Source organism: Lithobates pipiens, unplaced genomic scaffold, assembly GCF_037356315.1.
Source record: "Lithobates pipiens isolate NorthernLeopardFrog02 unplaced genomic scaffold, aLitPip1_a1.2 Scaffold_22, whole genome shotgun sequence".
Lineage (NCBI taxonomy): Eukaryota > Metazoa > Chordata > Amphibia > Anura > Ranidae > Lithobates > Lithobates pipiens.
In genome coordinates this window covers 319,065,461-319,088,361 of record NW_027507784.1, presented here as the reverse complement: position 1 = coordinate 319,088,361, position 22,901 = coordinate 319,065,461, and the positions used below count along the sequence as shown (strand labels likewise).

The 22,901-nt window shown below is 41.8% G+C and overlaps 1 protein-coding gene across 5 annotated transcripts in view; it reads left to right on the top strand.

Annotated features, from left to right (window-relative positions):
- The window catches only part of SEC14L5 (SEC14 like lipid binding 5), a 149,234-nt gene extending 126,819 nt beyond the window's left edge, over positions 1–22,415 (top strand). For all 5 annotated transcript variants that reach the window (XM_077449468.1, XM_077449465.1, XM_077449467.1 and 2 more), the window contains 9 exons: positions 1,735–1,924; positions 6,816–6,904; positions 8,460–8,530; positions 11,257–11,428; positions 12,048–12,182; positions 14,121–14,258; positions 15,891–16,145; positions 17,164–17,336; positions 21,688–22,415. In XM_077449468.1, the coding sequence (XP_077305594.1) occupies positions 1,735–1,924; positions 6,816–6,904; positions 8,460–8,530; positions 11,257–11,428; positions 12,048–12,182; positions 14,121–14,258; positions 15,891–16,145; positions 17,164–17,336; positions 21,688–21,790 (1,326 nt within the window). In that variant the 3' untranslated portion in view covers positions 21,791–22,415. The remainder of the gene's footprint in view (positions 1–1,734; positions 1,925–6,815; positions 6,905–8,459; positions 8,531–11,256; positions 11,429–12,047; positions 12,183–14,120; positions 14,259–15,890; positions 16,146–17,163; positions 17,337–21,687) is intronic.
- Positions 22,416–22,901: the final 486 nt, after the last annotated feature.

Genomic DNA, 22,901 nt, shown 5'->3' with positions numbered 1-22,901 from the left:
ATCTTGATGCCTTAGCTCGTTTTTCCTGAGGTATAACCTTTTAAGAAAGGTGTGATTTTTTTTTTCAATAAACGTGTAAATTTACGTATTAATAAAGAAATTTGAGTTTCTACCTGGTCACCTTTTTCGAGATCAGTCTCGTAACTAAACATAAGATGGGTCCATTCATCCCCCTGAAAAGCACTCATCATAGATGAGGCAGGTTAACAACAATGGGGTAAATTATTTTATTTACATTTTATTTACATGCACTCTTTTTTCTTACATTTCGTAGCATATATTTACCTTTGGTAAATATCCACCACTAGATTATATATATTAGTAAGAGAGTGATGCATCCCACCAACATCCACCCAAAGCTTAAATCGATTCTGTCCCCTGAACATTGTGATTCCACTTGTTGGCCTCTACATCAAAAGTGCATTCATGGGCAATGGATGCAACCAGGGCAATTCTACAAACTAGTATAACTCTGCAACAATGCAGTCACAAGTGGCAGACTGATAAGTGTTATTCATTTAGGCTTTTTTTTAGCAATAGTATTATTTAAACATATATAAATTTAAGGGCAGAGCCACCAAAATGTAAGTATTGGGAAATACTGAACACTTAAGTTCATTAATCTTTTTATGATGTCCTAATCTCTGCATCCATGATGGTGTTCCCCTCACAGTGACCACAAACTTCATATTGATTTATTTTGGACTGCTTTGGTGACATACTATGTTACATGTTTGTGTGGATTGTACTGCAAACATCTTGACAAATGCTCTTTTCTAAAGATCTGTGGAATATAAACCTGTCCAAAACCAATGACTTGCCTTGAGAATATTTAAGTGATCCCTGCCTTGAACTTCATTTGACAAACCCAGAATTTGGTATGACTTGTTTTCTGAAGCTCTGCTCATGGCCAGTTCTTCATAAGCCATGGGTGTACCATGATCTATGTTGACACATCCAGACCTAGTATACTGATCTATGGTCAGGTCCCTAATCATTCTAAATAACTATGGCTATCACCTGTCTAAAATTATCTTGACAAATCAAGACTTCCAAGCTATTTTGGTAAATGAAGGACTCGCTTTGACTTTTTTTTTTGACAAACCAAGGACTTATCCTTACTTATTTTAATGAAGCACATTCATACTGAAGGTCATTCCCGGATGACCCATGGGAACCGCAGAGACTTCTGAAGCTCTAGAACAAATGCTTTGAACTTTGTTATTGCCCTAATTCTTTTTACCTATTTGGTTCAGTCATCAATCCTGATTGTATTTGTGTACATTGACTGACTGAGATGCTTCTGAAATCCTTCAGAGTTGCTTGCTTTTGCTGGTATAGATTACAAAAATCTAAAATTATCAGTGTATACAACCCCTTATTGTGATGAACCCCAACATGTCCCAACTTACATTGGTGGACTTGATGAATCAGGGATACATCCTGATGTTGATGAACTGTGACTGCAATATAACTTATAACTATAAACCTTGATATATTCTGGTCACCATGGGCTGAACTTGTCCTACATTGGTGATCCCCGGTTGGTGTCCCAACCTAGTCCGATGACCTAAAGCAATGTACTGATATTTCTATGTGGTCCACTTTCCTGACATATGGAAGGTTAACAACTTATGTTCAAGTCTGAGCACATAGTTTGTGTTTAGCAACTCCTATATATTTGTAAAGACCTGTAAAGTCTATGTTTCATCATTATGCCTTCTTTTTGTGCAGATACCCAAAGATGAGCACATTTTGCGCTTCCTCCGCGCTCGAGACTTCAACTTTGAGAAAGCTCGGGAGATGCTCTTCCAGTCTCTGTCCTGGCGCAAGCAATACCAAGTGGACTATATCCTACAGACATGGCACCCACCATCTATCCTGGAGGAGTACTATGCTGGGGGGTGGCATTATCATGATAAAGGTCAGTACTGATGTCGCAGTCCCTTGTGCACTACAGAAGGCAAAATTCTTAACACAAAAAAAAAATGAAAGTTCAACTCAACTCTAAAGCATCATTTCAATTATTTATTTATTTGGGGACCAGTGGATTGAGTTACCAAATGATTTCTTACAATTAAAGGTTACTGGACCTTAAAAGCAAAAGTATAGGCAGATACCTCATCCAACCCAATTATCTTTACCTAAAACATCCTCAGAAGTATTTTATATAATACTCATAAAGCTATGTAAACATGATAGGATTTTCCGGCAACAAAACCATAGATTTTTTCCGAAGCAGGTTGGCTCAAACTTGTCTTGCATACACACGGTCACACAAATGTTGTCGGAAATATCTGAAGAATGCGGTGATGTACAACACATACAACGAGTCGAGAAAAATAAAGTTCAATAGCCAGTGCGGCTCTTCTGCTTGATTCCGAGAATGCTTGGACTTTTGTGAGTCGGAATTGTGTATACACCCTTGGAATTTGAGAACCTGCTATCAAACATCTGTTGGCGGAAATTCCGCTAACAAATGTTCTATGGAGCATACACATGGTCGGACTTTCCGACAACAAGCTCACATCCAAACAGTTGTTGTCGGTATATCGTATTGTGTGTATGGCCCATTAGTCTGTCTTTTGATTAGCCTGCTGTAGTTACCTGCACTGCTTGATTTGGGATGGAAGAGGGTACAGCACTTTTAGCTATTCAGCCTGTATAACATTGCCCAGGATACTGGCTGATAGAAGGGGAAACAGTGTTGACCTCATGAGCATGTTACTGCTCCTTCATTACCCGATCACAGGCTGAATTAGTCCTTGACCAAGTTGTACTGCTGTAACTTCAGAGGAGAAAAGTGAGGTCAGAACCTGGATGTGCTCTCAGAGATATCCAAATTAGAAAACTTTCTGAGCACTCTTTAACTCTTTCTGCAGCCAAGGCTGTTTTACACTGCTCAAGTTTCAGCTGTGAATTCAGTAGTTTTAATTTTGAAGTAATTCAGCATACACAAATTATTAATTCTGAGTAGACATATTTGCTCTATTTCTGTCCTTATCTTTGTATTCTTAATAGATTGGCCATGCAGTGCAAAGCAAGCAGGCTGCTTAATTGTTAGCCCCACCAGCTGCTTACATCTTCATTTACTATACTCCTGGGAAAAGGGAACCAATGCCATGTTTTTGTATTTTATTTGTGGAACTCTCAACCCTCAAAATCTCATGTTCCCCCATTCAGTACTATGTAGCTTTGAAGCCAAACTCTAGGATTTAGCCACAACCTGCCTTCCCGCTCTTCCAAAGCCCACCCCTGGCATTTATTATTTAATTTAAAAAAAACTGTTCTGGTGTTAACTGTAACATTTTGGATTTCCTCCTAAATATATGCCTTGGTGATGATGATGGTTACCAGGACTAATAGAGGTCAGTGCCAGGGCAAGGTTTTTGGCACCTAAGGGCAAAGGGCAAAAGGCCAAAGTGTGTTCACGGAGGATCAAAAGAACCGTATCCTTTTCTTTGCTCACAAGTCTTCCTTGTGCAGCACATATCAGGAAATCATATATAAAACCTTGACGTGCTGTTACAGGACTCCATCAGTACTAGCGTCTTTATTCCCAGGACATAACCCATTATGCTGGAGATGTGGTACCCAGACTGGTACATTACTCCACATTTTCTGGGATTGTCCAAAGTCAGCCCGTTTTTGGCAGCAGGTCCTGCAGATCATCCACAAGCAGGGCTGCTGTTAGAAATCACAGGGCCCCATACAGCCTACCTGACAGGGCCACCCCCCCCCCCCCCCCCCCAAAAAAAATATCAAATAAAATTTTTGCTAAAATGCGATGGTAGCAATGCCGTTTCGCAGCCATGGCAGAAATTATATCTTTGCTACTACTGCCTCCTGACATCTGTATTTTTTTATAATTTTTTTAAATTGCTGAATAGTAATTTTTCTTTGCGAGACTGGCTGCAACTGTGAGCAACTCTTGGCTGCAACTGTGAGCCAAGTGTTTGGCTTGCAGTTGCAAAGTGGCCCCATTGAATTCAATGGGAAGTTTGATAGGTGGTGCTGCCTGTCAAACTCTGCAGCCTGTGTTAAAATGTCGCAGCTGTGTAGTAAAACATTGCAACTACATCATGTGTACAGCCCTGTCTGACGGTATTGTTAGGATTTGGGTGTGCAGCTAGGGTGATGATAAATCCACGGCTCAGCCAACCATGTGAAAGAGTTCTTAGGGCCGGTTCACACTGCAGGCGAGGCGAGGCGACTCCGACTTGCCTCGCCGCGACCTGCCGCTACCTCAGCGGCAACTTGCAGATGACTTCTGTATAGAAGTCAATGCAAGTCGCCCCGAGGTCGCCCAAAAGTAGTACAGGAACCTTTTTTCTGAGTCGGAGCGACTCGAGTCGCTCCTCTCAGAACGGTTCCATTGTACAGAACGGGGGCGACTTGCGAGAGCGAGGCGAGGCGAGTCGTGTCGCCTCGCATCGCCCGCTGTGTGAACCGGCTCTTAGGCTGCATTTCCACTTTGTATTTCCTGACCGTGTGACAAAGGGTAAGGGAAACGCATGCTTTGCATTAATTTTAGAAATGCACTGCAATCTCGCATAGTGCTTGTGGTGCCGTTAATTGTTAATGGCACCCCAAAAACAGCTTGCATTTTGTCATGTGACAAACTTGCAAAGCTGCAAGCCTGAAAATGTTCTAGAACTTTTATGGTGCGTTTGTCAAATATAGGGTGCCCATTCAAGTGAATGGGCTGCCCTATGTATAAACAATCTAAAAAAAAAAAAAAAAATTCAAAATAAATGCAGGAACATGTGTTCTCGCTATGCTAAGTGTAAATGGGGCCTCAGGAGTGGCATATAGAAATAGCTGGTGCATTGTGGCTGGTGGAGATGTTTGTCAGCTGGAATTCTGAACTTTCTGCAGCTTCACACCCCACCTCCTCAGTCACCCCTTTCCATTAGAAGCACTACAACATTAAAACCCTACAGCCACAATTCACACAGAGCACGGAGTAGAGGTCAGGAGAGCAGAGCTCAGGACTCATCAGGGAGGAACAGGCAGAGAACTTCTTACCTTCAATCTTTCTTCTTTGCAAGATAACGCTGCAAAGGGGGAGGGGAGGGGGAGTTTAAGGACCCACAGAACATGGGCAGTGTAATGATTTCAAGGCAGAAGCAGAGAGACAGTGTGCAGCTGTCACTGCTGCTCTAAAATCACGATGCAGCCCGAGAATAAAGCCAGCATGGGACAGCTTGCTAAACAAAGGCACTGTAGGCAAGTAAGTAGAACACAGGGATAAAGCACAGGAGTCACAAGGCAGAACAGCCAGCTCTCCTCTCCTGCACTTGTCCGGGCCCCCTTTTGGACTGATGAGGCTCGGGCCCCCTACTGGAGGGCTGGCTGTACTGCCTTATCAGCGGCCCTGTCCACAAGCTTTCCCTCTATGACAACCCAGCAAGCAGTGCTCCTAAATTTGACCCCTATGTCCAGTAAGCGATATCGTAAATCCTTACTGAAACACCTTCTGAATGCAACCAGGGCATGCGTCCCCAGCCTGTGGAAACAACAATCTCCACCTATGGTGTCACAGTGGTTTGCCAGGGTGAGCGATATTCAGCAGATGGAACACCTGAAAACTGCCCTTAGGGACAGGACGGAGGAACACAACACATCCTGGCTATATTGGGATGTGTTCCGGTTCTCGGATGAATACTTGACATGTGCTTGAGCAACCTCGCCAAAGCTCTATACCCTCCCTCCTCTCTTACTTCCTTCCTACTTTCTCCTTTCCTTCTTACTTCCCTTCTTGACACCTAGGGTGTTGTCCCTTTTCTCTGCTACCCAGGAAAAAAGAATTTCCGGTATGCGTTGATCAATGGGCGGCGTTTCCGCAAAGACAGGCTGAGAGACATATTGTGTACACTAGCCATGTTTTACTCCCTACCTTGCGATGGTTCGGTACCTGCTAGTTAGGGTTCCCCCCCCCCCCCCACCCATTTTTTTCTCCTACCGATATGTGTATGACAAATAAATCTATCTTTTGGGTTCCCACCACTCTACAGGTTGAAAAACAGGATATATTGGTTGTAGTAGAGGCTATTGCCCACAGATTACAGATACCTCATATTGCTGTATTGGAACCTTGCCTGTTATTTCGTTGCTATCCATAGTCTTTGACTTGGTGGTATTACTGTCTATTAATGGATTTCATTGACTATGATATGTAATGCTATACCGTTTTGTTCAACTGCATACCTTAAATAAAAAAAAAAAGCCAAAGTGCACCCCTCACTCTGGTAACTAATTCAGCAACATAGGTTGCAGGTCCTGCCCTTTTTTGTACCCTCTGACTGCGAAAGCACCCAAGGTGGCCTTCTCTTCTGCCTACCCCTCAGCCTGGGCAGAGTGTAAAAGTCCCAGTGGGGACACAGACAGCAATAAAAAACCCTGCAGTCATCCAGTTGGTCTAGTGGTCTCATGGTAGCTTCTTTCTTCCTCGATGGCTGCAAGAGGTTTGCAGGAATCCTTTAAATTTAAGCACCGCTCATTTCCGGAGTACTCTGAGCCCAGCCTATATGATGATGTGCCTCCTAGGGGGCAGGTAAACAACAGAATGGGCTCACAGGAAATGAGCAGAATGATATTGTTGGCTGTTCTGCCCAAAGAGGACTGCCAGTGCTGGGCTAAGGAGACAATACAGAAGCATAGAGAGGGCAAGTAGAAATTGGGAATATATCTTTTTTTATGGGTAGGGGGGAATCCAAGCAAAAACACTTTAGTGGAATTGGAGTTCTACTTTAAAAAGCTGAATATCCATGCTCCTCTCATGTTATCCTCATTGTATCTGTTTTGTATTTCAGATGGGCGCCCCCTGTATATTCTACGCTTGGGACAAGTGGACACTAAAGGGCTACTTAAAGCTGTGGGAGAAGAGGCCATCTTGCGTCATGTAAGTACTTAACACTATGAAATCACATTTTTGCTAATAAACAAAAACAATTTGTGACGTGAACCCATACAAAAACGAAAGGGTGCTGCTCAAAGCTCTGGTAGGTCCTCATTCGCTGTCACCAGATGTGAGTGCTGGCAGGGAAAAAGCTTGTCTCTGCTCAGTGAATACCAATAAGGAAAAAAAATCCAAGTCCAGGGTGCTGCACATCACACAGAACCCCTGTATTGATTGCTCTTACTTCTCATACAGGGGTTCTGTGTGATGTGCGGCACCCTAAACTTTCATTTTTTCTTATGAAGATTTTGTGATGAATATGTTTTTTATATTGGTCAGATTGGAGGAAATTGCCTTTCCTGTACCTAATACAATTTAAAGTCTATCCATACTTTTAGTTTTGAACAGAGTGGGTAATGGTTAGAGCCCCTGTCTGTTTTCTTTGCTCTCTGAGTTGGGGAAGAAAGAGAAACCTCTCCAATGGGGGGGGGGGGGGGGGCGCTGGCACTTTTAGACAGTTGTTACTAGAACAGGTGTCTCCATTAGTAGAAGAATTATCCTCCCCTCTGTTCTGGTGATAATTGTAAGGCCCTGTTCACATCTCGTTATTTGGGAACATGGGCGATTGACAGTAATCCCAAATTTTGTGACGATAAACGTGCTTTTGAGTGCCATTTTCCCCTAATGGCACCCCAAATGCGATGCGATTTTGCTGCAGTTGCCACAACAGGATTGTGCGTCTTTCACAATCGCGTGAAGCTTGTCATCTGGAAGGGAGCACAAGCTTCTTTTTTGGGCGACAAACCCATGTAAGGCAGTCCAAGTAAATAGGCTGGCCTATGCGACACGCAAAATCAAATGCAAATTGCTCAAGAAAATCTAAAGCGGGAACGCTTGCTCCAACAATGCGAAATTGAGAATAGAGCCTAAAACTTTGTATTTCCCACCACTTTCTGTCTTGGTTACAATGGTCAAAAGAGGGGGTCATTTCCAGGAGAAGGTCCTTTGACACCCAAGGGGAAAAGGCCAGGGCATGGAAGGTCTTGCTTTTTTTTTGTGTCCCCCTACTGTTGAATCACTCAAGGTGACCTCTTCTTCTGCTTACTTCTTGGCCTGGCCCTGGAGAGAGTGAAAAATCCCAGTGGGGACACAGACAATAATAAAAACAAAAACTGACAAAGGCCCTAACACCCTTCCAACTAGAAAAGAGTTTTGACTTTAGGTTAATTTTCAAATTTTTTGCGGTCAAAGGCATAGATGGGAATCTTGGTAGTCTTCATGGATTATTTTCCAAATCAGACTTTAAACTATTTTTACTAAAGATGCAACAATATATCGGCCACCAAAAATATTTGTCCGAAATTAGGTTGATAGAAAGAAAGAAAAAAAAAGGAAGAAGGTTGCAATAATGGCATGCTTTGCAAAAGATTTTGACTCGCACAAAGTGGATTTATACCTTTGTGAATATTGGGTATTTTTGATGAATGTTTTGGTACTCTGAGTTCAGCTGTAATGCAAATATCTTTATATCAGTTGCATGTTTTGTGTCCGGTAACAGGTTCTCTCTATTAGTGAGGAAGGTCAGAGGAGATGTGAGGAAAATACTCATCTGTTCGGCTCACCTATAAGGTCAGTGAACAGCATTGGGTGTAACAGCTCCTCCTTGCTTTTGCTTATTTAATTTGTTAAGTTATAAAGATCATTATTTTCAGCAATGTAGCCAAATGAAGCTAGAAGTAACATGGCTGAAAATATTCTTTTCTTTGGCAAAGGTTAATTTCCTCTATGTTGATTTTGGGTTAATATTGTAAATACTAACAAAGTTATTTTCCATGTGACTTTTTACATCTTAATATTCCTCATTGTATTCCACATACAGATTTCTAAATTCTGTCTTTAGTGGCTATCTGTATCAGGCAGTAAGGTTAGGACGTTTGATAAACCGTAGAACAGTAAGGAGCAATCTCTGCAGCCTTAGTAAGTAGGTGTCAGGAATCAGCAGCAGGATGGCCAAATTTGCATAGCCACACTCAGAAAGCTGTGAACAGACCATATATATTTAAAGGGTAAGTTCACCTTTACAGAAAACTCTGTAAGGTGAACTTACACTAGACCCCCTCCTCATCCCCCCAGTCCTGCTGACCTGGAGCTCCCCGATCACCCACTAGGAGACCTTACATAGCCGCCTTACTGGTCCGGGGCTTAGAAATTCCCTCTGCTTAATCTCCTAAACGTACCTTGTCAGGAGATACGTTTAGAAGCATTCTAATTGCTCGGCGCCATCACATGGACAGAGCCGACCAATCAGAACCCACCTAGCCTGTCCAGTCACCTCAGACGAAGAGGAGAGAGAGCCGCTGGGATTTCAAAATCCCTAGACTGGTAAAGCGGATATACATTGATTGGTGATTGCCAGACTCCAGGTTATCTTTTAAAATCCCACAATTGATAGTTATAACCAAGTACAAACATTAGCGCTACTGTAACAAAACCATGATTCTAATGGAGACTAGGAGGATATAATATCTTTGACTTTACTATGGAATGATGATATTATATACTCCATTAGAATCATGGTTTTGTTACAGTAGCGGTAATGTTTGTAATTATTTATACATTACATTTTTTTGTTAAAACTTTTTTGTTACTGTGCCTAAAAAGTCCAAAGTCTCATTTGCGGTTTATTTCACTCTATATGTAGGACGTGGCAGTTTGCTACTTATTAAGTATCCACAGTACCACTCTGTGATAGGATACATTAATTCATTTAAAGCGGTAGTAAACCCGCTATTTTTTATTTTTTTTTAACACCTGCAAAGCAAAAGGCATAATGAGCTAGTATGCACCGCATACTAGCTCATTATGAAATACTTACCTTAGAACGAGGCCCCGACATCTGGCACGATCCACGCCGAGGGAGCTGACATGCTCCCTCTGCGTTTCTTCCGGGTATCGCGGCTCCGGCGCTGTGAGTGGCCGGAGCCGCGATATCGTCACTCCCGCGCATGCGCGCGGGAGATTTCTTTCCGGCCACTGCCGGATTTTCAGGCCGAGAATCCCCTCGTGCGCATGCACCGCTGCAGTCAGCGGCGCATACCGAGGGAAATATCTCCTAAACCGTACAGGTTTAGGAGATTTTTTTTTACCTACAGGTAAGCCTTATTATAGGCTTTCCTGTAGGTTAAAGTTACAAAAAAGAGTATACAACCACTTTAACTCTTACATTAAACTCTATACACCTCCCCCTTCCTCTTTAACAAAAGAAGTCCAGAAGCAATACTTACCCTTTCCACAGTTAAACCTGAAACCCATTTCCTCCTTCCGTCCTGGCCACCGTTTCTGTTCCAAGTTTTATGGCGCATAGGGTTATCCCACTTCTTGTGATCCCTTGTCACTATATGGCCCTGTTCATCATATGGGACTGCCTACCACAGCCAGGAGGACAAGGACACGAGGGCATCATGTGACCAAAGATGGTACCATAAAAAGGTGCATATACAAAAAAAAGATTCATAAAAAAGGGGAATGCTCCAGTGGAAGCACCTGCAAAACCTGGACTTTGGCTTTAAGCTACTCTGAAAATGACTCTCATGTTTGGCCTATGATACTGTGCTATAAAAGATCACAGAGCCATATATATATATATATATATATATATATATATATATAATCTATCTATCTATCTATCTATCTATCTATCTATCTATCTATCTATCTATCTATATATATATATATATATATATATATATATATATGTATGAATTTTTTCCTGGGTATATAAGTTAATACAGCCTTTTTCAATCAGGGTACCATGAGGTTTCTTCAGGGGTGCCTTGGCAATATACTGAAAAATAGGTCCAAAATTGTATACATCCCAGAGTATGGATGAAACCTGCCTTTTAATTACACAAAACCACCAGTTTCCATTGTGCACCATTACAACCTTCTAACTGCCAACATCCTAACAACCAATGACATCAGTTGAAAAGGAGGATGCCATTTGCTTGCACCTGCATATCATCCTTGTTTGACCCTCCCTTGCTGCTCTCCATCAGCTTTGGGGTCACATTAGCTAAGTGAGTAAGAAAAACTGAGGGACAATATAAATATTGGAATATTAGTCAGTACCAGATTGCAAAAGTGTTTTTGCTTTGGAGAATAAATCACCTCTAACATTGGGTGTCCTACATGTGTATTGAATAGTTCTTACATTTTATAATGGGACGCCTCAAGACTGTTCATAATTTTTTCGGAGGGTGCCTCGAGATTGCCCATAATTTTAAAGGGTGCCTTGACTGAAAAAAGGTTGCGAATTACTGGGTTAATAAACATTATGTCTACATGTCTTCCCACAGATCCTGGACCTGCCTTGTGGACCTGGAAGGGCTTAACATGAGACACCTCTGGAGGCCTGGAGTGAAGGCTTTACTCAGGATAATAGAGGTTGTTGAGGCCAATTACCCAGAAACACTAGGAAGACTTTTGATTGTACGAGCTCCCCGAGTCTTTCCAGTTCTGTGGACGCTGGTGAGTGGAAAAAAGGCTGCTCTGCATTAATTTATCACTTTGCTTTAAGTGTATCTATAGCCATTTTTTACATTTGGTATGGATTGGGGTATGGTTAGAAGCTCTGTTGAGTTGTTATGTTGTCTGTATGCCATTGGAGAGATTTCTCCTTGATTTGTAACAAGTAGTAAGAGGAAAGTTCCTCAAAGTGAGAGGAAATTCCTTCTTGGAAAGCTGTCACCAAATACGTGTCTCCAGTGGAATATTTCCACTTACTTCCTACTTCAGTGACAGCTGTAAAGTTTAAATTTTACATCACTTTGTGCCTGCACAATTTAGGAGATATTTACATGTATAGCAGCCGGTGACGTCACTGGCACATGCAACATGACATCCATTGAGAGAGCTGTGCCACTGCTGTGAATCTCATGGGAGTGGCATCACCGTGGCTCAGCCATTCAAATGACCAGAGCTTGTGAACTCGAAAGGAAGACCGGATGAAGATAGATTTCCTGTGGTGACAGTGCCACTGGAGGGATTCTTTTTTTTTTTTTTTAAGGATGGTTTGCTACCACTTTAATACTTTATTTGTACTTATTGCCTTCACATGGTTCCTGAGTGAGTACACATTATATCCTAGGTCAGTCCATTCATCAACGAAAACTCCAGAAAAAAATTCTTGATCTACAGCGGAAACAACTATCAGGGTCCAGGAGGAATCGCCGACTACGTGGACAAAGAGATCATCCCAGATTTCCTCGGAGGAGAGAGTGTGGTAGGAAGCTATAAACTCCCTGTTTTTAAACACCAGATTTCTAGTACATCCATCAGTTACAACTATGATGATAGAACTGAAAGAGTATTGCCCATACATAGTGTTTGTAGAAAAACCATGTTCATATTTGTGTAAAAAAAGGTTTTCTGACTTTGGGGTCCACATGGTTCTAGCAATCACTGACATGCAAACAATTTTAGATTTCAATGTTTTTTTATTGAAAAAGAAGCAAAGTCTGGTATGAACAGATGCATTAATGTAACAAATTCAATTCTCGGGTGATGCAAACAATTTTAAACAAGTAACAGGTCTGTTTGAATTTCTTCCTTCTCTGCATGTAACTATGAATTATACAAAAATAAATGCAAAAAATAAGGGGTTTAATACATTTATGATAGTTTGTGGAGCCATGCAAATTTACCACCCCCTCCACCATAACTTGTCCCATTGGTCCCCAAACCCTCCTTCATAGATGCCATGGTTTCCATGAACCTCACTTGAGTACAAGTCTGACACAGCCGTATGCAGTTTGGAATAAACAGCTCTATAACAATAGCCCACATCTATAATAAATATAAGAGATTGTTGGATTGTCCCATGAACAAAAAGTGAATGATTTTCAAGGCTCTACCCACTACCCTAAAATTGGGAATAAATCCTGTATGTTAGTCATACAATACAGGACACAAGTAGAGTATTCCTACACAATGGGTTATATGCATTTACTTTCAGGTGATTGGACACTGGCAATGCTTTAGAGGACATGCCCATGGGTTTCTCCCCTTTAGCCTCACTCTGTAGGTCCTTAGTTTTGTGTTAGTGTCTGAAGATGGTGGACCTTTTCTCCTTTACAGAGAAAATCATCCTTAGCTTAACTTGTTTTTTTATTTTCCTTTATTATTTTATCTTCGATTTCTTCAGTCAACCCTCACTGTCTTTTCATGCCAACATAGAAATATTGTACCTGGATTGATGCAACCTTAGTAAAACCTTAAAAGCCATACCGGGACCCTATGCTATAGAGACAGCTTGTAATGTTGCTTCAGGTACCGGATTCACCTTGGTGCCCAGCCTGTTTCAGGATTCTTGGTCCTCATTAGTATGAACTAACTGAGTTATTCATACCATCTGCAAAGTACAATAAGGGAAGTAGCAAGATAAAATAACTGCTTCATGGTGAAGGGACCAGAAGGAAACACTGAATTACCCTAGAAAAATGAAACTTAAAATGAACTTTGGCTTTTAAAGTGCAGTCCACCCACCCAGCTAAAAGTTATTTTTTTTGGTTAGAGGTTGAGCCCAGTTAGCTGAGCCCCTGGCTTTTACGCCTTAGATCAGCCTTTCTCAACCTCTTCAATGCTTTCCAGTCTCGGAACCCCTGCTAAAAATGACTGTATCTACAACTCATTATTCATTAGTGTAATGGTCAATTTGAAGAATGCTCCTTACACTTGTGGTCATTGGGAAGAATTACCCCCTTACAGATAGCTAAAAAGATAAATGGTGTCAGTGGGAAATGATCTGAAAGGCAGAAATGACCCATTGCTCAAGGAACCCCAAGCAACCTCTGGAGGAGGAAGAGGTTCCATGGAACTCTGGTTGAGAAACACTTCCTTAGATACTCCAACAGCAAGATCTCTGAAAAGACACATATGATTTTAACATCAATGTAGGAGCCTGTATCAACAGGCTTTGGGCTTGTTGATAGCATCAGTTTGACATGTATTTGAGACATTCAGAAATTATTCAGAATTCACTGACAGGTGCATTTGACATGCCGTTGGCTTCCTTTTGACCTGCAGTAGACTTCCTTCAAGCAAGTTTTGCCTTCCTTTAGACTTGTATAAGAATGCAAAACCCTTTTAGAAGCAAACAAAAGCCCATTGTAATGGACCCTAAAGACAGATTGATAACCCAAGTGTTGGCTGTGTTTTGCAGTGTAACATTCCAGAAGGTGGACTGGTTCCGAAAACATTATACCAGTCAGATGACGAAACAGAAACGTCCGATCATATCCGATTGTGGACGGAGACCATCTACCACTCTGCCTATATCAACAAGGGAGCCCCACACGAGGTTAGTGACCGAGAGAACATACACAGCTGGGCTACAAAAACTCAACGAACATTGGACTTGTCAATAGCAGTCAATCACATGCAGCTTAATTCTTTTAAGCCACAATGGAAGAATGACAGCTGGAATCTGATTTAGTGTATTGGTATTGTTATATTGATATGTGGTATTGAAGCCAAGTCCAATTGTTTTTAGGCACCACTAGCAAAGAAAAGCCAAAGACAACCTATTACATTATATAAATGTAGAGTATATTGCATGTATACTTGGAATAGGTGTGTGTTAACGCTGAACTCCAGCTAAACACAGATGAGTTACATATAAAGGGTTTACATTTCGGCCCATCAAGTCGTGATATTTACAGAGCCCTACCACACAGTACAGTCTTGTCTAACAGCATAGGAGACCTGATTTCTCAGTTAAAGCAGTAGTAAACGTGTAAAAAAATTCTCCTGCACGTCATAATGTCCTAGTATGCATCACATACTAGCACATTATGAAAGATTTACCTTGAAACAAAGCCCTCTAATGATGCGCTGTCATCGTTGACAGGACTTGCATCTTCACCCTGTCTTCCTTCTAGGTTTGTGGGCTCTGGCTGCTTGAATGGCCAAGCCGTGATGACTTCTCAGCCACAGAGCTCTCACAGGTGACGTCACTGGCTGCAGAGACACTAAATATCTCCTAAACTTGCATCGTTTGGGAGATATTCCTTGTACCTACAGGTAAGCTTTATTTTAGGCTTACCTGTAGATACAAATGCCCAATGGGAGTTTACTACTACCACTTTAAGCAACACTTTACAGGTCTTGTTTCCTCCCCCAGCCTGTGACTGGATAATGAAGGAGAAGTAGCAGACTGATGAACTGGTGTCCCTGTCGCTCTACTCCTATCAGCATGACCTGTGTTATTTCAGGAGCACTCTAGCACAATTTTAGCTCATTGTGTTGCTTCTCCCTCTCCCAGCATGACTTCTGCCGTATAGGGGTTCCGGGGTTTGCAGGAAGCTGATATCAGTTCATATTGGGGTACTTACACTGCTTGAATAAAAAAATAAATAAATAATAGAATAATTTTATGATACAGAATGAATCAATGCAAGGCTGCATTTATTTTGTGTCCTTTATATTTGGAGTTCAACCTTAATATATGTGCGCCTAGACATATGGAAGAAATGCCTCCTTTCATGTAACAAAGGAAGGTAGCTTGGCTTTTCTCCTCCTCCCTGCTGGTTTTTCCTAGAAGGGTAACAGTTTATTGCTTTTCATGAAGTTACACCTATTCTAGTCCCAAGAGAAGCATATGTCTCCTGCAAAATGATGGAAAGGCATATGCTGTCTCTGTAGCGTGCGCTTTAGTCACTTGTTCCACTCACTTGATGGACACCGAGTCCCAATATCAAGAGCTCTGTTTTTTCCACAACGATAACACAATGACCACGTTCTAGGACAGATATAGTCAATGTGAAACAATCAAGTCAGGTCATTGTCCATGCCTCATTGATAGCCTAAATATTGGTATGGAGGTCCAACTTGACTGATAATTGTTTTGTGTGTGAACACTTTTACAAGAACCTGTAAAGATTTTGCTTTAGTCCATTCTCAGACATCTTGTCGTTGTGCCTTCTTCCCGCAGATATCAGCGGAGATTCTCGAGGTGGAGTCTGTTATCACGTGGGACTTTGACGTGCTCCGTGGAGATGTGGTGTTTAGCCTCTTCCACTCCAAGAGGGCCCCAGTGACCCATCAGAAGGACGCCTCCTCCTCCTCGGTCCCTTCCACCGCCAGCACCAGCAATAACGTCCAACTGATTGACAAGAATTGGGTGCTGGGGGTGGACTACAGCTGGGTTGAGGCTCCACTCATCTGCAAAGAAGGAGAGAGTATCCAGGTATGTCACCTCCCAACATGTTTTTGACATAGTTGTGTAGGTAGGGAAGAGACACGTCCACCAAGCCTCAAACAAATGCAGACATTTTGTTCTAAGAAAGGCAAAACAAAGTCTTTGGGAGAGCCCATACAATGGTAGTATGGTTTTGCCCTTGGTTTGTAACTAATGTCCCCTTGCCCTTTGCACTCTCCATGGAATAAAAAAAAAAAATGCAAAAATAAATAAATCTGCCAAATCTTTAAACCAGCTTTAGCTATATGTGGATTAAACAGATCACCTTTAAGTCGTTTTTCATTTACAAACCTAAAGAAGCCTAGCGTTTTTACCTAATGCTAGCCCATACTAACATGAGTTACTAAGTAGTCTTGAGTGATTACGGTTACTATTAATATTATACTACAGCGCCAACCAAAAATGCAATTTGATACATTTTTTATATCCAAAGTAAACGCCCCCATCCATTCATGCCTCCGTGCTTTATTTTGCTGAGAAATCACTTTAAAAAAAAATCCCCCTAGCATTTCTGGCTGTGGCCATTTTGAGCTAAGCCCCATATACACTATCAGATTTTCTGATGATTTTTGTCTTCAGATTTACCAAAATCATGTAGTGCAAGGGCCTGCCTGATTGCATACAAATTGAAACTCCTAAAATCAGCAGAGAATTGAATAGTGTGTATGGGGCTTAAGGGCAAATGATTTCTGTAGCCTTTAATTCATCCGCCCTTAGCTCAGGCATGCAGGCAGGAGGGTGTGCTTAGCTGAGAAAACCTCCCTTGAAGACTCCTGGAATGTATGATATCATTTTGGCCTAGGCATGAAAACCAGGAATTAACTGAAGAAATGTAAAAAAAAAATTTAAATAAGTAAATATAATATACCTCCCTAACTACTTACTAAGGCTAGCAGCATAAGGATATTAAAAATAGTCAATGTTGATTGAGAGATTTAATTTCTGCTTTAAGAATTATTTATGCTGCCCCTATTCCAGAAGACCCAAACCTTTCTTGTCTTGCCAGGGTTCTCATGTGACTCGCTGGCCCGGGTTTTACATCCTTCAGTGGAAGATGCACAGCTCATCGTCTGGCACCAGCATTGTCCGAGTAGATGATGTTTTAGCCTCACTTCAGGTCTCCAGTAACAAGTGTAAAGTCTTGTATTACTTCGAGGTTCTGGCATCAGAGGACTTCAGGTAAGACAGTGTTCCATTTCAAAGGATAGTTGGGTCTTAGTAAGAAAATGACTTAAATGAAACCAAGATTTTGCCCATGCAGAGAAAAAGCAGCATGTCCACTTTAATGGCAGCCCTACCAGCAAAAACACACCTTTCCTTTGCTCCTTGATGCACTGTCCAGTCCTAGGAGAGAGGATATACTTGGTACTTTCAAGTATGGACAGCTTGTGACTGTTCTCCCACATGACAGTACTGTTGCTTGGTGTATAGCCCCACAGGCACCACCACCCTGTGCTGTCACATAGGGGGATGGAGAGAGAGTCACTACTGCAAACAAACATGGCAGCAGAGAAGCAAACGGACGGTATGCAGTCCAGCCAATAGGACATACATTAAAATTGGTTGCCATCTTCAAAATTAGTGATTGACGGAGTATTAAGGTATTGCTCTGATTTGTCACTTTTTAGCAGATGTCAGAGGCAAAGAGACCCCATTATTGTCTTTGATGTGTGAAGTTTAAAATTGACTGTATATTGAGAGACATATGGTGCGTGCCATTGCAGGCTGTCACTTGTGTATATATATATATATAGGTTCAACCTCTTACCAGTGAGCTGAGTCCATGCCAAATATGCCATTTTAAGGGCTTGTAGGCCCACTTTTATTAAAGAAAGAAAATGTCCGATAGCAGAAGAGTTGCCCACACAGGGGTAAGAGGAAGTGGGAGGCATGGAAGAAATTTAAAATAACAAAGAAATATGCTGAGGTTCAGAGACTTTAGAGGGGGGGGCCTCCCCTTCTTCACATCCACTTATACCAGGAAGTGGATGGGGATGGGAATTTTTATATATATATATATATTATATACATATATTCCCGTGGAATGTAAAGTAAATAGGATGGTTCTTGGTTTTATATTACTATGGGAGGGGTAGGGTAAAGATTAAATCCTCCCACTCTCAATGGCTATTTAATATATTTATGGAGATAGGGGTGTTTTTTGTTTTTTTTCCTTTTTCTTCTCTGCTTGTAAAAAAATTGTGAAAATGAAATAAAAAAACAAAACAAAAAACACACCTGGACCCAGGACTGGGGATTTCATCCCACCCGGATCGCTACGAAATGCATGGGCTCCAGATCCCAAAACTGTTTTTTGTAAACATTGAGGAAACTGAAAAGCCAGTTTCCTCCCAAATAAGCAAAGAAACTGGAGCCCCTCAACCTGCCTGGTTGATAATCCTCTGTCCAAACACAACACTACCTCACTACCACAATATATATATATATATATATATATATATATATATATATATATAGCATCTCACAATAGTGAGTACACCCCTCACATTTTTGTAAATATTTTATTATATATTTTCATGTGACAACACTAAAGAAATGACACTTTGTACAGCTTGTATAAGCCCTTGTACACACGGTCGGAGATTCCGACTGAATGTGTCCTATCGGTCCGTTTTGTCGGATAATCCAACTGTGTGTGGTCTGCATCAGACTGTTTCCATCAGAGTATCCGACGGACCAAGTTTTCCAACTTGTCCGTAAAATTTTCAGAGAAAATGCTCCGATCAGACATACTCCGATCATGTGTAGCCTACTCCGACGGACAAAGTGCCACGCATGCTCAGATCAAATTCCTAGACCAAAGCTATTGGCTACTAGCCTGAATTTAGCCCCGTCGTAACTAAATTACGTCATCACGTTATGTACAATCGGATTTTCTGACAGCTTTGTCCAACCGTGTGTATGCAACAGTTTTGGACAAAATCCAACGGATTTGGTTGTCAGAATGTCCGACCGTGTGTACAAGGGCTAACAGTGTAAATTTGCTGTCCCCTCAAAATAACTCAACACACAGCCATTAATGTCTAAACCACTGGCAACAAAAGTGAGTACACCCCTAAGTGAAAATGTCCAAATTGGGCCCAAAGAATCAATAATTTGTATGGCCACCATTATTTTCCAGCACTGCCTTAACCCTCTTGGGCATGGAGTTCACCAGAGCTTCACAGGTTGCCACTGGAGTCCTCTTCCACTCCATGATGACATCACAGAGCTGGTGGATGTTAGAGACCTTGCGCTCCTCCACCTTCCATTTGAGGATGCCCCACAGATGCTCAATAGGGTTTAGGTCTGGAGACATGCTTGGCCAGTCCATCACCTTTACCCTCAGCTTCTTTAGCAAGGCAGTGGTCCTCTTGGAGGTGTGTTTGGCATCGTTATCATGTTGGAATACTGCCCTGTGGCCCAGTCTCCGAAGGGAGGGGATCATGCGTTGCTTGCGTATGTCACAGTAGATGCTGGCATTCATGGTTCCTTCAATAAACTGTAGCTCCCCAGTGCCCGCAGCACTCATGCAGCCCCAGACCATGACACTCCCACTCACCATGCTTGACTGTAGGCAAGACACACTTGTCTTTGTACTCCTCACCTGGTTGCTGCCACCATCTGAACCAAATAAGTTTATCTTGGTCTCATCAAACCACAGGACATGGTTCCAGTAATCCATGTCATTAGTCTGCTTGTCTTCAGCAAACTGCGGGCTTCCTTGTGCATCATCTTTAGAAAAGGCTTCCTTCTGGGATGACAGCCATGCAGACCAATTTGATGCAGTGTGCGGCGTATGGTCTGAGCACTGACAGGCTGACCCCCCCCCACCCCAACCTCAGCAGCAATGCTTGCAGCACTCGTATGTCTGTTTCCCAAAAATTATATTTGGATATGACGCTGAGCACGTGCGAGTGCTGCAAGCATTGTTTGACGCGGTTTATTCACAAGTGATCGCTCCATCATTTGATGGAGCGATCACAATGTAAACAGCCGACGGGTGCACCAAGATGGCCGCCGCTCCGGTGCTAGGCCAAAGTCAGAATCACTCTGGATTGCGGCGGGGGCGGTGCTTATCGTATATTTGCACCATAAGACGCAGGCACATTTTCCCCCATATTTCTGGGGGAAAAAAGTGCGTCTTATAGCCTGAAAAATATGGTACATTGTCCCTTCTATTTTTGTATATGGATGATGACACTATAAATATTTTCATTAAAAAAAAACACCTAAGTACCTTTTTCTTAATGTGATATAGAGCTGTCACATAAGCCAGATCTTTCCCAGCCTGTCTGCAGGGAAACATAAGAAGGAGGAACTTCTAGTCCTCTGCTGCTGGTCACATGTTGAAAAAAAAAAAAAAAACAGCCTTTTGGAATACAAAGTAAAAATAAAGAATTAATATCAATAAACGGTTTTAAATTTTCATACAAATAAAGATTAAATGTTTGTTATTTTTTAGCACTAACATGCTGTGGCTGGATTTCTGCCATTCACAGGCTGTGTCACACCCCCTCTAGCCTGTGTCTTAGAATTAGGCTCCTATTGTGTTTAGCTGGTTAGTGGCCATGGAGGAGGAGGGAGGGAGTGGGCTGTCATTCACTACTGTGTATTCGCCCACATGTTTGACTCTATAGTCACATGGGCTACTCAGATATGATAGGGAGGAAATGCTCAGCATAGAAACTCACTGAAAACTGAGCATGTGCAGAGTTGCCATACAAGCTGCAAAATCCCTAGGTGAATTGGTGATGTTAACAGAAGGTGGAGATAGAGAGCAGCAGGATTAACCGTGTTTTTTTGCAGAATACAGAAAACAAATCTCATAGTGACTGAATACATATGAACAACATATAATACAGCATTTATTGAGAGTTTTTTGTGATGTGGGTTTATTGACACTTTAAGTCCTACTCAATCACTTCAGGCTGGCCCCTTTTGCAGTATAGCTATGTAAAACATTAAAAATAATTCCCCATGCTGTTTAGAATCCAGCAATACGCTGGCTCACCCTGCTCTACACATGCTCAGTTGCTCTCTTTTTTCCAACACTGTGACCAAAATCAGAGCCACTAGAGGCTGAGCTGCTGGCAGTTTAAAGATTTACTACTGCTCAGGGGCTCTTGGCCTCAGCACAATGGCGGCCTCCAGCAAAAAGGAAAAGGAGCAATGCTGAAAGTGATTTACAACACACTGATTTGGTAAAATAATAATGTGGAATGTATGTCCCTTACTGAAAAAACATGATTTGTTATCAAGTTGTTATAGGTAAAGTTCTGCTTTAACATTAATCTGTTCTATGCCCCTCCTCAGGAGCGTGTTATAGCACTGAGCTCCAAGCACCAGTGCTGCCCATGGAGTGATCAAACTCCTTTGCTGCATTACATTCGTTACATAAATGATATGTCCTGGTTGAAGCTCACAACACATGCAGGCTTATTGGGTGTTATCATGCAGTTGTTTACATTTGTCATGGAGCCATTCGATTATTCTAAATTATGTGCTCTTCTGTCTTCTTATTCTTCAGGGGGTCAATGTCAAGCCTGGAATCTTGCAGCGGCTTCTCTCAGCTAAGCGGGGTCACCAACTCTTCCAACAAGTCTCACACTGGCTCTATGGTCTCCAGATAACAGAGGGCCCTGGGGCTTTTGCCCCCTTTGACTGTCTGACCCTATGCGCACAACTGGCCTTATTTATTTCAACAGAGGATGTGCGGGTCCTCGCCTAATCCTTGAACGTGCCATGGTAAAATCTGGCACCACCAGCTCCAGAGAGCCAGCTTAAAGCACATAACTGAAACTGAATCTCCTTGCATTTTGGAGCTTTGAAATCTTCTGGGTTTTTGTGCCCAGAGACATCAACCGAGTCATGATTGTGATATCTATTGAAACCAAATACCAAGAAGCGACAGAATGGAAATTTACCTCATAAGTTTGGTACTAATTTATTATGCAGCTACCACCACTAACCAAGTCTCGGTTGGTGGCTGAAAAGCTTCAGCCGAGCATAGAGTGGTGGGCGAACTTGAAATGACTATGATGGACAAATGGTCATTGTAACTTTGGCACCTTGGTTTGTAGGACGGCCTTAGCTATGATGTGTAGGTTTTCTGAACTAGCCACCCTACACTGCCAGCACCTTTTGGCTATTTTCTAATACTTTGCCTTTATCTATTTAACTTATTTACACAGACTTTTTTTTCTCAGAGTGAACTCAGGCCAATATTTCTTAATGAAATTAAACTCTCTTAGAAGATCTGATGTCTATTTCTTTTACCTTTGAATGTATTAAAGTAGATCTACCAGGAAAACTTTTCTTCATTTTGGATAGAGTAAGGGAAGGTTATAACCCCTGTCAGATTTTTTTTATTGTTTTGCCATTTCTGTCCTATTGCAGAGATTTCCCTTCAATTCCTGTCCCATAGTAAAACAGGTACCCCCAGGTCAACAGAACTAGTGCCCCTTTGGTAGATTTCCCCTCTATTACTTGTCTGGGGACAACCCAGAATTTGTTTTTTTTTTACTTTCACTTTCAATGATAATGGTTGACAGGACAAATAGAGAGGGCGAATCTCATTAATGGGGGCATAGACAGCAATACAAACTGACGTGTTCTAATCCCTCTCAACTCTATCCAAAAAAAAACAACAAGTTTTGACTTTAGGTATACTTTAAGTATGTTTATTTGTCATACCTCTTGCCTAATATTCTACATCATTTCACTGATAAGCATTGGTGGACC